Raw genomic sequence first — 13,808 nt, 5'->3', positions numbered from 1 at the left:
GGCATATTCAAAATACAAGGGAGAGAGTTGTTTACAGAATTGGGGATTAGATGGGCCCCACTAAGATTTCCGTTCCAAGGTCCTCACCTGAATGTTGTGTGCATTGGTAATAACCACAGTGCACTTATCTCCATAAAATGAGACAGATTTTAGAGCAGGTCCTAGGAAATGAGTATCAAATCAGCCATGACAGTTTTTTCATTTTCCTATTGATGCTTTCATCACAGAGGCCAAGGACTTAATGTTTTCCCTGTGTCCCTAGAGCCGACCCCTTCAGGTCTTGGTTAAACAAACAGGCCATGAAGGTGGGGAAGCTTCAGCTGCCAAAATATGATTATTTTAGTGTTTGAGACTTGCCCCATCTCTTTTCATGCATATCCATTCACCTAAGGAAACAAACAAATTATGTTTTCTCGCTAAAGGATGCAACACGTATGCCCTAAAGGCACAATTATAAAGTAAAGTAGGATAAAATATGAATGTTGCCCTGGAAGCTACTCCCATGTTCCAATATAGTGAGAATGTTGAAAAGTAGCGTCTTTTTCCATGGACCATAAAGGGGTTACAAGACAGATGACAAAGCTGATGTTTGCCTTTTACCTCAGAGTCACCAAAAGGTCATGCGTCTTCTCCATCCTATTCCATGTGACCTTTTTGTTACAGTCTCCTCACTCATGATACTGTTCTTTCTTTGCCACAGATTGCAAAAGAAAGAAAATAAGTAAATACGAAATGTGGCATTTTTTTTCAAAGATGTACCTATCTCGTATTTCTTTTCTCAGGCTCTCATTCTGATTATGAGGCCTTAAGTCTGCATGTGTTGAAGTAACTGAGGTCATCTGTTCTAATTTTCCAAAAAAAAACCCGAAAATACGCTGCAAGTGACAACAGCAACAGCCATTCTCATCCAACTGCTCCTGTCTAACACATTTTCGTAGAAATGCATCAAATTAGCAGCCCCAGGGAGCAAGTGGGTGTAAATCAGCACGGACCCCTTCGCTTTGGCAGGGAGGAGATTCTGATGTGATTGCCCCAGGGATCTGAGGAGGCAGATCCGTGGAGCTCCTCTCTGGGAATCTCCCACACCCCTCAAGGACGAGGGTCTGGAGTCCATGGAGGAGGTAGGGGCTGCGTCCTTCTGGCCCTCCCAAGGGGGAATGGCGGAGAAATCCCTGGGGTGTCTCGTGTGCCTCTCCCCATGTCAGGCGCGTCCCTGCTCCCCAGCGCTGAGAGCCCGCGGGTGGAAGCTCTGAGGCTCCACTGGGGCTTCTGCAAGGGCCAGTGCCATGACAGGCAGCAAAAAAGACACTGAGGGAATATGAAATTCCTCCATTTTGATCCTTCTTCCCCTTGAGACTGACAAGGCCTTACCTTTCATATGTTTGCTTACAGTTTTCTAACCCTTTTCCCTACCCTTACCTGGGCAAGAATAGCATTTTTATTATGGCCATTTCTTCTTTACACCAATAGTACTTGTCTGTTTGCTGTGTTCTCGAAAGTGTTGCAGTGATGACTATATTTACATTGCAGAATTACAGAAAAGAGGTGTTTTTCTTCCCCTAAAAGGTCACACTGTGGTTGGGCTCTGTGGTGTATCTAGCTGAAAGGAAAACAGACCTTCAACTGTAAGCCTTGCCCTTCACTTCCTACCTGGCTGCAGTCCGTGAGCGGTACAGAAGTTGCAGTCTGTGCTTGCAGAAGCAGAGTAAGCTCTGTGTCTCAGAAGCTGTGCATGTGCCCGGCTTGAAAACCCCACTCCTACTCTGCAGGGAGGTGGGAGAGCGGTTTCTTTCTCCTAGTGGGGATTCAAGCACTGCGTAGGTGGTGTTGACCCATGGTCTCTCCCCAGAAGAGCGTCCTGGGGCAGAGTGCAGGCATTTCGCCACAGGACAGATCTCTCTGCCTCCAGCAATATACAAAGTTTTACCAAGTGCAAAAGATTTTAAACTAGACGTGGCTGCTGAGTTCCCCTTAATGACTTTGTTTTAAGAGCTGTTACATTTTACCACTAGCTTTCTAAGATTAGCAGGCAGAAACAAAACATGAGCCTAAAAAGGGGCAAGTATGTTTTGTGGTGCGCTTAACAGCAGCCCCATTTAAAGGTTACAAAGCAAACACACAGGTCCCCAAGCAACTTGGGTTTTCCTGTTGGTTAGCACGTGCAGACCCACTCTGCACTATGTATCACAGCTTCAAGGAAATGTTTTTGCAGGGGGTTGTATTAAAATATCACCGGCACCTCCCCATTAGGCACCCCCTGTGATTTGTCTTGGCTGCTGGGGCCACCAGCCGGTGAGGGGCCGAGCTGCAGGCGCTGCTTGGGGGTTGGCAGGTTCAAGAGAAAAAAAACATCAGGGCAGCCCTCAGAGGAGCTGCCAAGGGATTTGAGTGCAAATGTCAGAGCGTCCCGCTGAGAGCTGACCCGAGATAGGCTTTGTTCTTGGTTGAGAAAAAGGGCACTGCTTTTCACTGGAAGTTTATTTGCTGTTTAGACTAATTTAGCTCAAAAACTTTTAGTTTATATTAAGCTCAGCCATCGCAGTGCATGTGGTTATTTTTATATCATTTGAAAAGTAAAGAAAAAAAAAAAAAGCCCATGCACCCAATTAGAAATAGCTTATTGCACTTTTTTTTTGTAGCTGTATATATGTAAGCAAGCTTTTGTGTACGTCTCACTGTTGTCTTTCCTACAGTGAAAATTACCTTAGACTTAGGCATGTGCAGTCTTGAATTAGGATGCATTCCTAAATCAGGCCTCCAAAGGATTAATCTGGAATAATGAAATCATTAGGATTTGGTTCAAGGCACTGTTTTAACTCAAGAACGTTTCATTCCATACTCTTTTGTTTGCAGATAAATCACTTGTTGTTCAAGAAGGCTGTTGTTAAGCAATGATTTTTTTGTGAATGAATTGCCTGTTTGCCAGAACACTTATCCCACTGTCTTTTTCATAGACGATGTGCAGTCAGATCTGCTTCACAAGTACCAGAGCAAAGATGACATCCTCATCCTGACCGTGCGCTTGGCTGTGATAGTTGCGGTGATACTCACAGTGCCGGTGCTGTTTTTCACTGTAAGTAAAAAGCTCTACATGGTTTGGAAGTGGTAACAGTTGTATACAACATGTTTCTTTTAACTATTGGTGCAGGAATTGCAAGGCAGTGATGTTGCAGCTACAAAAAGAGCTTGAGCTTGGATCAGTCGTTTCCCACATCAGACTCCCACTAACTTATGGAGAATTTGTCCCTGCAGAAAATTAATCAGTTAAATCTGTTTTAAACTGAATCCACAAAGGCTCACTCTATCTTCACATTTTTCAGTACAGGACCCCCAAAAGGCATGTCAGAAAGGCAGGAATATCCTACTGCAGGTGCATGCATGCCTACAGTTTTGACATATGAAGTTAATTTTAAGGGTGATTTCAAAGGGCAGTACACCAGAGACCCCAAAGTTCCTGGCAGATCTATGCCGCACTTGCTGTCATATGAAACACTGGTTAAAATAAGCATGGGAAGCTTTAAATTGGCTTATTAGACTGTCCCTGACAGAATTCTCTCTCTTTCTACAGGTGCGTTCATCATTATTTGAACTGGCTAGGAAAACAAAATTTGATTTATGCCGTCATGTTTTGGTTACTTTTGTTCTTTTGGTTATCATCAACCTGTTAGTCATTTTTATCCCGACCATGAAGGATATTTTCGGAGTTGTAGGTACGGTACCCTGATTTTGTACTACTGATAAATGACTATTTCTAATCAGCAGCACGATAATTAGCTCTTGCTGACAATTAACACAATTCATTTATTTGAATTTTGCAGGAGTCACTTCTGCCAATATGCTGATTTTCATTCTTCCTTCGTCGTTGTATTTAAAAATTACACAGCAGGATGGATCAAAGTTGACTCAGAGGATTTGGGTATGCATTCCTTTCCCATCAATGCAGCGCTTTAGACTTGTCAGTCCTTACAATGTCCTAGATACAAAGCATACCTAATTTGAACATATGTGCGCGCATCTTTAAATTACATTCCTACCTTACTTCAGTATGCTGGCGGCCATCCTTATCTCTCTCCTTTCCTTACCCTGGAGGTCTTCTGGTAGAGAGGCCATGCAGGGCACGTTGTGTTCTCAGGGGCCCTTCCCTGCAGTTAGCTGTCAGCAGGGCACGGGTACCCTCCCAGCCACCTGGGACAGGTAGGAAACTGGTGTTTCACTTGTTCTATCCACAGACCCCAGGATGAAAGGGCTGGACTTCAATGGACATGTACTAAATGAGAAAAGTATATTTATTTCCATGAGGCTTTGAAAAGAGCAGAGCCAGTCCGTCCTTAAAACAGACTCACTTAATCCTCTTCAGGGATGATCGGTGTTTAAGAAGTGAATTGAAAGGAGAAATAAAATGGTTTTGGTGTTCAGCGAGTAATTATTAATGACGCTAATCTGTTTAATTATCTATGGGTCTTGTCTTTACCAGAAGTGCTATCCCATTTTAGCTGATAACTTTGATACATCACCTTGTAAATCTCCTTAAGAGGAAAAGTTAACATACTTGAATTAATTGTCTTCCCTTTCCATTCATTAATTTTTTCTCCTTTTTGTTCCAGGCTTCTCTTTTCTTGGCGCTAGGGATAATGTTTTCCCTAGTGAGCATTCCCTTGGTTGTCTATGACTGGGTACAATCAGGAGGCAGTGCTGAAGGCCACTGAAGTTCACCTCCTCCTGAAAAGAAGACACCCTTGTTTGCTACACACCAAAATCGCAACCATCCATTCTGTTATCTGTTCCACCTTTTGTGAGTTTACTCAAATCATGATTATCCAGTACTGAAAATAGTCTAGGGTGAATTTTCTTGCAGAAAACACAACCGATTTTTCAATAGGCATATCACTCTGTGACCTGATACTGAGATACCAGATCAGCCTAAAGTCTGTGTTAATTGTCTGTGAGACCATCTAGAGCATTGCTCATAGGAATTCCATCACAATTTGTTTGTTTCCCCTCTTCCACCCATGAATTGCATTGTTCTATTATTTTCCTTAGCCCTTCAACCGTAAGCTCTCCTCCTCTAGGGCAGCAGTGCCTGTTGTTATCAATCCCAACTGGAATGATGTCAGTTCATGCCTTTACCACTGCTTTTTTAGCCAAAACTGTTCTCCACTTGTATGCATCCGGTTTGTTGGTTTGTTCTATTGCCGTTCCGTGCACCATTTGTCTCACTGTGTTGAGTAAGTGTAGCATTTTGGTTATGGGCACAAAAGGCACCACAAGAGCGTAAATTACTATTGTATAAGGATAGTTCCTAAACCTGTTGCCTCACTGATGTTTTGGTGGGAGAGCCAGCATGAGGCCTTGGCGCTTCTATGGCTTAGGGGAACAGACCTGTATGCCTACGTGTCTTTGTGATGGGGTGCAGGGAGCAGAAGGACAACTGCCACCACCAGCCATCACTCCCCTGGCACACTTCAGTTGGTGCCCGACCAGAACTAGGCTTGACCCAAGTCATGAGTACTCAAGCCTGAAGAGGAGCAGACGCTCAGAGATTTCCGTAGAAAGTCTACCTTTTTTTTCAGCATTAAACTGTTTACTAGTGCCCCACTTCTCTCAGTAAAAAAATACCAAGCTCCAATTTTATCAATACCTACGCATTTAATCATACCTCATGCTTTTTCCATTCTGGGCTTCATTTGTACGTACCTTGTAGAGACTTGTTCCTCTTTTGTGTCTTATCCTCCTCTAGCTGAAGTCAGCAGGGGTTTGACAGCAGCCAGAGCAGGATTTGACTCACCCTGCCAAACTGCTGGATTTCTAATGGAAATTGAAATCTGCAACATTTTGTTAAACAAACGGGAACACTTTTTATATTTAAAATGATTCAATTTCATTTCTCATTGAGTCTCCATAACAATTGAAGTAAAGACATTCAGTTATGACTGGCAAAAACACTGTAACTTGCATCTGGTGTCAACAAAATAAGCATTTGCCTAATGCCTTATAGCTGGTGTAGAGAACTACCTGTAGAGACTCGAATGCTGAGCAGGTGATCATTAACCATCCTGAGCAGACATCTTCTATTAGTGCACTGCCAGCAGCATAAATTTGTTCACTTTGTGTCGTTCACCATGTGACCTAAAGAGGGTCTCAAAATATGAACCCAGCTCCTGCTGAAAGAACTGATGGCTAAAGGGAGCCCTGCTTCATGCCCACGGCCTGAGCGATGCCCTCAGTGTGCTTGAGCCGTACCTGTCACCATGCAGTGTCCCTCCTGTTCCCAGTACTTGGTTCATTGCTGACTCCCGTTGTAGCCATGGAAGGAGACTGTCATCGGCTGTGGGGAACCTGTTATTGCAGCTTGTTCTTTTTAAGGTTAGGGGTGGAGAATTTGGGATCTTGGGATTCCTGTAAGCTATCGAGTTGCCTCAAGGCTAGAAGTCACTGGGCTGACATCACAGACCACTTCTCAGAACCTTGAAAGCTGGTTTCTGAGGATGACATCCAGAGAGGTTAGTCCTTGGAATTTGTGCATCAAGATGCAGAGCATTCATGCTGCAGAAACTAAAGCTACTGAACCCAGACTTCTAGATCTGTACCTCAGCCTAGGCAGTGAGGTACTCAGCTCTGCTGATACTCCACTGTGATCCAGAAATAAGGCAGAGTAGACTCTGTAGGCTGCCTAAGTTCTTGAAGTAGCCCAGCAGTAAGAACAAAACTGGAAATCTCTCCCTCCAAAGTGACCTGCTAGATTGCAGAATGATATTCTCTTAGTCTGTCCCCTTCCTGCCCCATCAGACTTTCACTCTTTGCAGCACAGGCTCCTAGCAAGATCTCCACTGTGCCATCCTTCTTCCCAAGCACTCCTGAGCCCATCATTTAACACAGGAACTGCTGAGCGACCTGGGACCTATGGGCTGAGACAGCTTGTGCTTTCTGGCAGCTGGTCCCAAACCCTTGGCTGTGATGGTGCAGGTGACTGGTTTCCTCTGCAACATCTCTCTGTGGGACTGATACCTACCCTGATTCGCAGAGAAGTCGATCCCATAGCCTTTGAGCCCAGGTGTTAGTCAAGCTTTGGAGAGAACACACACTTGGTTCCTGTCTCCTCACAGCTTGTTCCATGCATCTTCCTAGCTTGGGGTGTAAGTTTGTGGCACCTCTTCCCCAGACACCAAACTCTCCCTGGTCGCTGCAGCAGGAGTCTAGCATCTCACTTTGTTGTCTGGCTCAGCTTGCTGGGGTCACATTTCAGGTTTCAAGGTGCCTTATAGTCTCTCTGGATCTCATCCCAAGAAGCCTAACTTAGATCTGAGAATGCTGTACCGTGTTATCCTCAAAATGCTCCAGGGCTCTCCTGCTTTCCTCTCCCCTTTATCCTTCTTCTACTGATTTATGAACAGTGCAACTCTGTGCATTGAGTGGTTTTGAAAGACCCTGGGAGCAACTTTTAAATACCCAGGTAGGAGCTAGACATCTGATGTGCTGCACAGGGTCCCAGCGAGGTCACAGCTTTGACATCTCCCTTCCATGCCCTCAACGGTCTGTAGTTTCGTGTTTAAAATGCCACCCAGTGAGTTTTGGCATACAGCTTCCTTCAACTTGAAGGACTGATGGGTGACTGCTCCTTGCATCTTCCTAAATCTCCATCACTATCCCTCTCTCTCATCTTTGCTATTCTGCCTTCCTTTCCCCAGTTTATTTGTATACTGGAGTTTTACTGGATAAATAGGGAGAAGAATGAGCTGGGTGTGTGCGTAGAGTGAAATTACCTGAGGTACTGGACCATCAAACCATATCTTAGATAATGAAAAATAGATAGATACCGAAAAGTAGATACCCAATATATTGAGTCTTTCAACAGACTTTGTTTCTGGGTGTCTAAAAAAAAAAAAAAAAAAAAAAGAGGGAATTTTGCTTAAAATGATTTACTGGCATCATATTTATAGATATTTATGGAAAGGAATCATGTGTTTATTGATGTCTGTGGTAATGAACGTGAAATAACGTGCTTTTTGTTTTCTCATCAGGTTTATACATTCTTAACAGAATGCAATAGACCCTGCTGTAACTGTCAACATCAGTGATGGATGACAATATTTGTATGAGGTTATCTGTAAAATGTACTGCTGTTATTCAGTTCATTTGAAATAGTGAACTTGTAGCCAACAATGTACGAGTCCCACGTTTTAGCTAGGATTTTAAGAGCACAGTGAAATGCTGTAGGAGTTTCTCTGTTGTTAAATTAATAGGATCCAGAGTACCGTATCTGCTTAGTAGGTGGTAGCATGCTTTCTTTTCATAGAGAGTTTATCACTATTGTGAGCACTGCAAATGTCATAGACTGGATGCAAAACTGCTTCTAATAAGTACAACAAAATATTTTAAAATGCTCATTTGTAATAGCAACAATTGAATGGCGAGGGACAAGGAAGGACTAAGCAGAAGCAGTGGCTCCTGGGGAGATTGTAGGAGTTAATCCCATGGTTAAAAGATGGCATTCCTGCCTCTCCTAGTCCACAGCACCTTGCAAAGAAAATAGTCATGAGCTTAAAGCACCCTTAAGGTTGCATAACACAGCTGCCCTTCTCTGTCCGATGGCAAACATGCCTCATAAGTAAAACACACTATGTTATTTAGGAACAGTATCTTGGGAACAGGACCTTGCTTGCTCCTGGTAGGAGGGCCAATGCACTAGTACAGACCTTTTGTAGGGCTGACACGGACCGAGTGGTGCCCAGCCTATGTGCAGGCCCAGGGCAGAACAGCTGGTCTCAACCCGTGAGGTCAAGGATGGGGGTGCCCCTCTGCTCCCAAGGACTGCTTTCCTGAGCCACACACTGACCCATAGCTTGTGCTCCACTTCCAATAGGTCATACGTGCAAATGCAGGTTGGATGATGTACGAGTTGTGTCTATACATCTGCCTTACAAAGCATAAGCACCACAGCTCTCTCTGATATTATTAAGAGTAACAATTAATGGTATCTCTACCATATCTTTAAATGAATACGTTTCTTTGCTTGAACCTTACATTAAGGCTAAAGAGCATCTTGGTCAAAACAAAACTCTTACCATGTGGTAGTGTCCCACCTGCAGTTCTACTGTCCCACCTCAGTGCCTGTAGGAGAAAGGCACAGCAGAATGTACTCAGCTCCATCAGCAGCTCTACAAAATGGCTTTATTGCCTGGCACCAGCGTGCTTTCTTAACCAGTTTCCCAGAGCCCTTGGTGTCAGAAAAATCCTTATTTCCTATAACTTACACAAAGAATGTTTTGTTTGTATCTAATGTAAGGATTTCTGTAACAAACTGTGAAAAAGAAAAGAAAATAATGAATTAATAAAAAGTACAGGGCTGGCAAGATCCAGAATTCACAAATTGTACACATGCCTATGTTACTGAAGACAAATCTATGCAGTTGTGTTGTATTGTAGAAGATTTAGGTTTTATGTACATATATATATTGTAAATAAATAGGATGCTGTATATTTTTGCAGTTGTTTATCCCCTATGATATAGAAGTGTTGAGATAGGCTCTGCATATTAAGAATAATTTCAATAGAAATACAAATACTTTAGCTTCTGACTTAGCAAGATGTGCATATCCTTTCCTTTCTCCCAAGAATTCACAAGTTAAATCCTACACTTGGAGTTATAATTACATCAGTAATGTAACAAGAAAAAGAAATAAAAGGTCCAAGGAAATCGCTAGGATTAATTCCAGCACAATTCCCTGTTTTCTCAACAGCAACTTAGCCAGTCTTCCTGCTGGATAAAGTATCTCCCTTGTAAAGGGCCCCTTTGGTACCCAGGTACCTCTTACGTCCTCAGATGAGGTCAGGTAGTAGTAAAGTGCTGAAAAGTTTTTATGCAGAAACCAGAGCAAACTGCAGCCAGCAGTTTGACCCAGCATTATGCTGTGCTTTATCCAGGCACGTATCTTCCCAACTGGTACAAACAGAAGTCAGGGCAGGACTTCTGCATTTCTATTTTCAGCCACCAGAAACGCTTGTAGTTCAGAAAAAGGTACTACAAGCTAGGGGTGGGCAGCAAGCAGAGGCATTTGTGCCATTTCTAGCCTGCTCCCTTCCTGCAGAGTCGTCTCTGCAGGCTGCTCGTCCTCGGCAGACCCAGGTACGCTGCTATCATGCGACCAAAACACTAGCCCCCAAGGCTGACAAGAACATATCCAGCCAGCGATTGCCTGTGTATCCCACCCTATGAGATGGCAGAGGCCAGTGTTTTGGTTGTGGTATAGCTATGTGTCCAGGAGTGAGGATGATTGGAGGGGATGATTATCTATGTCATGAGAGTGCCTCTGTCAAGAGCCTTGCATAGATTTTTCAGGATCGCTGATAAATGGAGGTTGAGAAAAGCATGTAAAAATAATTGGGTTTTTTTCCATGTTTATGGTCTTTGATGAAAATGAAACGAAATCATGTTTGCTTTCACTATGAGCACAAATTTGGGGAAAAAAGTATATGCAGTCACTTATACGAAGTTTTTCAAATTGGTACAAGTGTACGTTTTGTTTCCAGTGTTATAGCCAATAAGAGATAATCTGTAAAGGTATTTTTCAGCAAGACTTAAACTTTAAGTTGTTTATAGAAACCTGGTTTTAGTGTCCCAAGATATGTTAAGGTTCACCCAGATGCAGTATAAACAAGATGTGTGAATGGTGTACGCTTGATACAAGCTCTTCTGTATTAGATTGTTGAAGTGAGTCATTTTGCTTCTGCTAACGTCACCATACTTTGTGCTGCTCATATCCAAGTAAACGATGCGGTTTTTAAGTTTCTGTGTGTAAATAAAAGAAAATCCTAAGTTCTATAATCTCTCTGTTACCTCTATAGTTTTTAAACATTAAAATTGTGATCTAAACTAACATTGGGCCGTACTCATTCTTTCAAAGTGATGGCTATGTGTCATCATAATGCCTTAAACAGCATGTGTTCTCTGCTCTTATGCAAGTATTGTCAGTGAACCCAGGGCATGCAGCTCCTGCAAAGCCAGCTATATTAGACTCTGCACAGTATGTACTGTATGCATTTGACATGGCACAGTGAAGACTGGCAATGAGTGGCATTTCTGTGGGGTTGGTATTGGTATTGGGACTGGTGCTGTTTAATATCTTTATTGGAGACATAGGGAGTGGGATTGAGAGCGCCCTCAATGTGCTCTTGAGGCCAGAAAGTATCCTGGGCTGCATTGAAAAGAAGTGTGACCAGCAGGGTGAGAGAGGTGATTCTGCCCCTCTATTCTGCTCTTGTGTGACCTCACCTGGAGGATTGTGTTCAGTTCTGGAATCCTCAGCCCAGGAAGGACACGGATCTATTAGAGTGAGTCTGGGGGAGGGCCACGAAGATGATAAGAGGGCTCGAGCACCTCCCATCTGAGGACAGGCTGAGAGAGTTGGGCTTGTTTACCCTAGAGAAGAGAAGGCTCCGGGGACACATTATAGCAGCCTTCCAGTACTTAAAGGGTTCCTACAGGAAAGCTGAGGAGAGGCTCTTTATCAGGGAGCGCAGCATAGGATGAGGGGTAACAGTTTTAAGCTGAGAGATGGGAAATTTAGATTAGGAAGAAATTATTTTCTGTGAGGGTGGTGAGGCACTGGAACAGGTTGCCCATGGAAGCTGTGGAGGTTGGACGAGGCTTTGCGCAACCTGATATACTGGAAAGTGTCCCTGATGATGGCAGGGGGGTTGGAACTGGATGATCTTTAAGGTCCCTTCCAACCCAAACAATTCTATGATTCTGTGTACAGCAAAACATCAATAGATGGCTGTCAAAGCCTTAGAATGTTTGGAAAATGCTAACTTTTTGCCTTTGACCACTAATTTTACTAGTGCTCAGGCTGCAGTGATCACTTGCACAAAGTTCTCTTGGTTAGAGTCCTATGCATATGAATGAAGACCTTACTTGACTGAACAGGATGAGTACAGTCAGTATCTCTATGGAAAAGTTCCCCAGGCCCCTCTGCAGGAGAAACAATGGGAGGATTTAGATGCCAGAGGATCCTTGGCAAGCCTTTGCCTGGTCCTCAAGCCCAGGAAAATGTCTCAAAGCTATAATCCTGGAACCAGCTTCTGCACTGATGTGGTCTAATAGCCTCTCCTGTTTGGGCATAGACACTTCTCTACCCAGCCAAGCATAATCATCTCAGAGCCATCCCTTAAAATACACGAGTATCATTTGTGGAGTAGAGTAAAAAGACAAGCTATATTGATTTTCTTCCCTTTTTGCAGAAAGATCGGTTGCCTTCTGCAGTGCAGTCTGACAGCTTCACCTGAATCTCGCCTATAGCCACATAGGCTAAGAAAGAAACACCAACCTCCTTTCCAGCCACAAACTTTTACCTTATGTTTGGCTTAGTCTTTGTGTGTCCCCAAGGTCAGCCAGGCCTCTGAGTTCATCTGATCAGTCCCTCCTTGCTGCAGAAAAAAAAAGAGAAAATTACCTGCAGCAAATTCTGCCTGAGAGAAAAGACCCCCCATTTGGGTTCAAGTGGGGTTTTAGTTTGACTTAAGTTAACATGAAATTGCAGTTAGTGTTCAGGCTGAAGGCCAAATTCAGGCTACTGTTAAAATGTCTCATTCCCCGCTCTCTCGTTCCAAGAGCTGTTAGTAAGCACTTACACCAGCGTTAGGAGGTGTAGGAAAACCAGACATGGTAGGAGCTGGGATGAATGGGAAATCTATTTCTAAGCCTTTCCAATCACAGACCCCTCATAAAATGAACTAGTTTCACTTCTTACACCCTGTTCTCCTCAGACCCATGCAGGACAGCAGCACCATTCACTTCGCTTTCTATTCTGCTAGCAGGCTCTGGCCAAAATACAGACTTAACACAGAGCCCGGTGCCAGTAGATGGAAGTTTTCAGGCAGCCTGGCTTCTGTATTTTGCAAAGATTAAGTGCCTTGTATTTCTCTTTCAACTTACAGTTACAGAAAATGGAGTTTTAAAGCTGTTGGTCTTACACTGCTAAATGTCACAGTGCTGGCAAGGGGCAGTGCTGCTGGCTTAGTGCACCTCAGACCTGCCACGGCTCACTGCTTAAAAAACATGAGGTTATTAGGATTCTTGGAAAAAGATGTAGCTCGTCCAAGGCTTAGACAATAGGGCTAGGAAAGTAAACTGCAACTGACTGGGATGGCATAGGCCAGCCGTCTGACAGCCAACCTGCAGAGCAAAGCCACCTTGTGAAGCTGATGGTGGTGCCTGGTCGACTGCTGCCCTCTTTGAGATCCCTGTGCTTTGGGCCCAGGGAAGCTGCTGCCCTGGAAAAACTGAGGGAAGAGTATTATCAATAGCAGCCAGAACCTATCCCAGAGCCAAGAACCACATCCCCTCCTTGGAATATGCCACTTGGCTTAAAGTCCCAGCTCCTTTCCCCAGCAGTAACCAGATCCTCCTTGTCCTGCCCGCTACATCCCCTGGGGAGAGCATTTGCCCAGCAGTCAGCAAACTTTAAGCACTGTCCTCTTGCTAGTTATGAAAAGCTGGTGAAATTCACCTATTTTTTCATGGAGATCATTACTTCAGACTACATCCTTTGAATGTACCATGTGCTTATAGTGCCCATGACATGCTCCCGTGAGCTCTTGCTTTCTGGACACTTTTAGGGTCCCATGCTCAGGTAAACTGCCAAAGATGACTCTTCTCAAAAACTATTGTTTCCCCAGCAGTTCTCACTAAGCATAAGCCTCACAATAGCTGGGACCATCCCTGTTACTGCCTGTTACAGACCTGCCTCACAGCCCAGGAAGAGCTACTGGCTGCCCTCACCTTGCTTAGGAGGATTCTTTTCAACCATTCC

The 13,808-nt window shown here is 43.9% G+C and overlaps 1 protein-coding gene across 2 annotated transcripts in view; it reads left to right on the top strand.

Annotated features, from left to right (window-relative positions):
• Nucleotides 1-10,865, top strand: part of SLC38A1 (solute carrier family 38 member 1) — a 40,257-nt gene extending 29,392 nt beyond the window's left edge. Inside the window, exons 13-17 of one of the 2 annotated variants that reach the window (XR_011336987.1) lie at nt 2,955-3,073; nt 3,569-3,710; nt 3,819-3,916; nt 4,605-4,792; nt 8,019-10,865. Coding sequence is in view for 1 of the 2 variants with exons in the window: in XM_069852028.1 (XP_069708129.1) it covers nt 2,955-3,073; nt 3,569-3,710; nt 3,819-3,916; nt 4,605-4,706 (461 nt within the window). In the remaining variant the exon portion in view is untranslated. Of the gene's footprint in view, nt 1-2,954; nt 3,074-3,568; nt 3,711-3,818; nt 3,917-4,604 lie in introns of both variants that reach the window. The other variant, XM_069852028.1, reaches the window with a different exon arrangement.
• Nucleotides 10,866-13,808: the final 2,943 nt, after the last annotated feature.

This window comes from Phaenicophaeus curvirostris, chromosome 1 (assembly GCF_032191515.1).
Source record: "Phaenicophaeus curvirostris isolate KB17595 chromosome 1, BPBGC_Pcur_1.0, whole genome shotgun sequence".
Lineage (NCBI taxonomy): Eukaryota > Metazoa > Chordata > Aves > Cuculiformes > Cuculidae > Phaenicophaeus > Phaenicophaeus curvirostris.
Note: the sequence above shows the minus strand (reverse complement) of the source record. Positions and strands in the feature narration are given on the sequence as shown.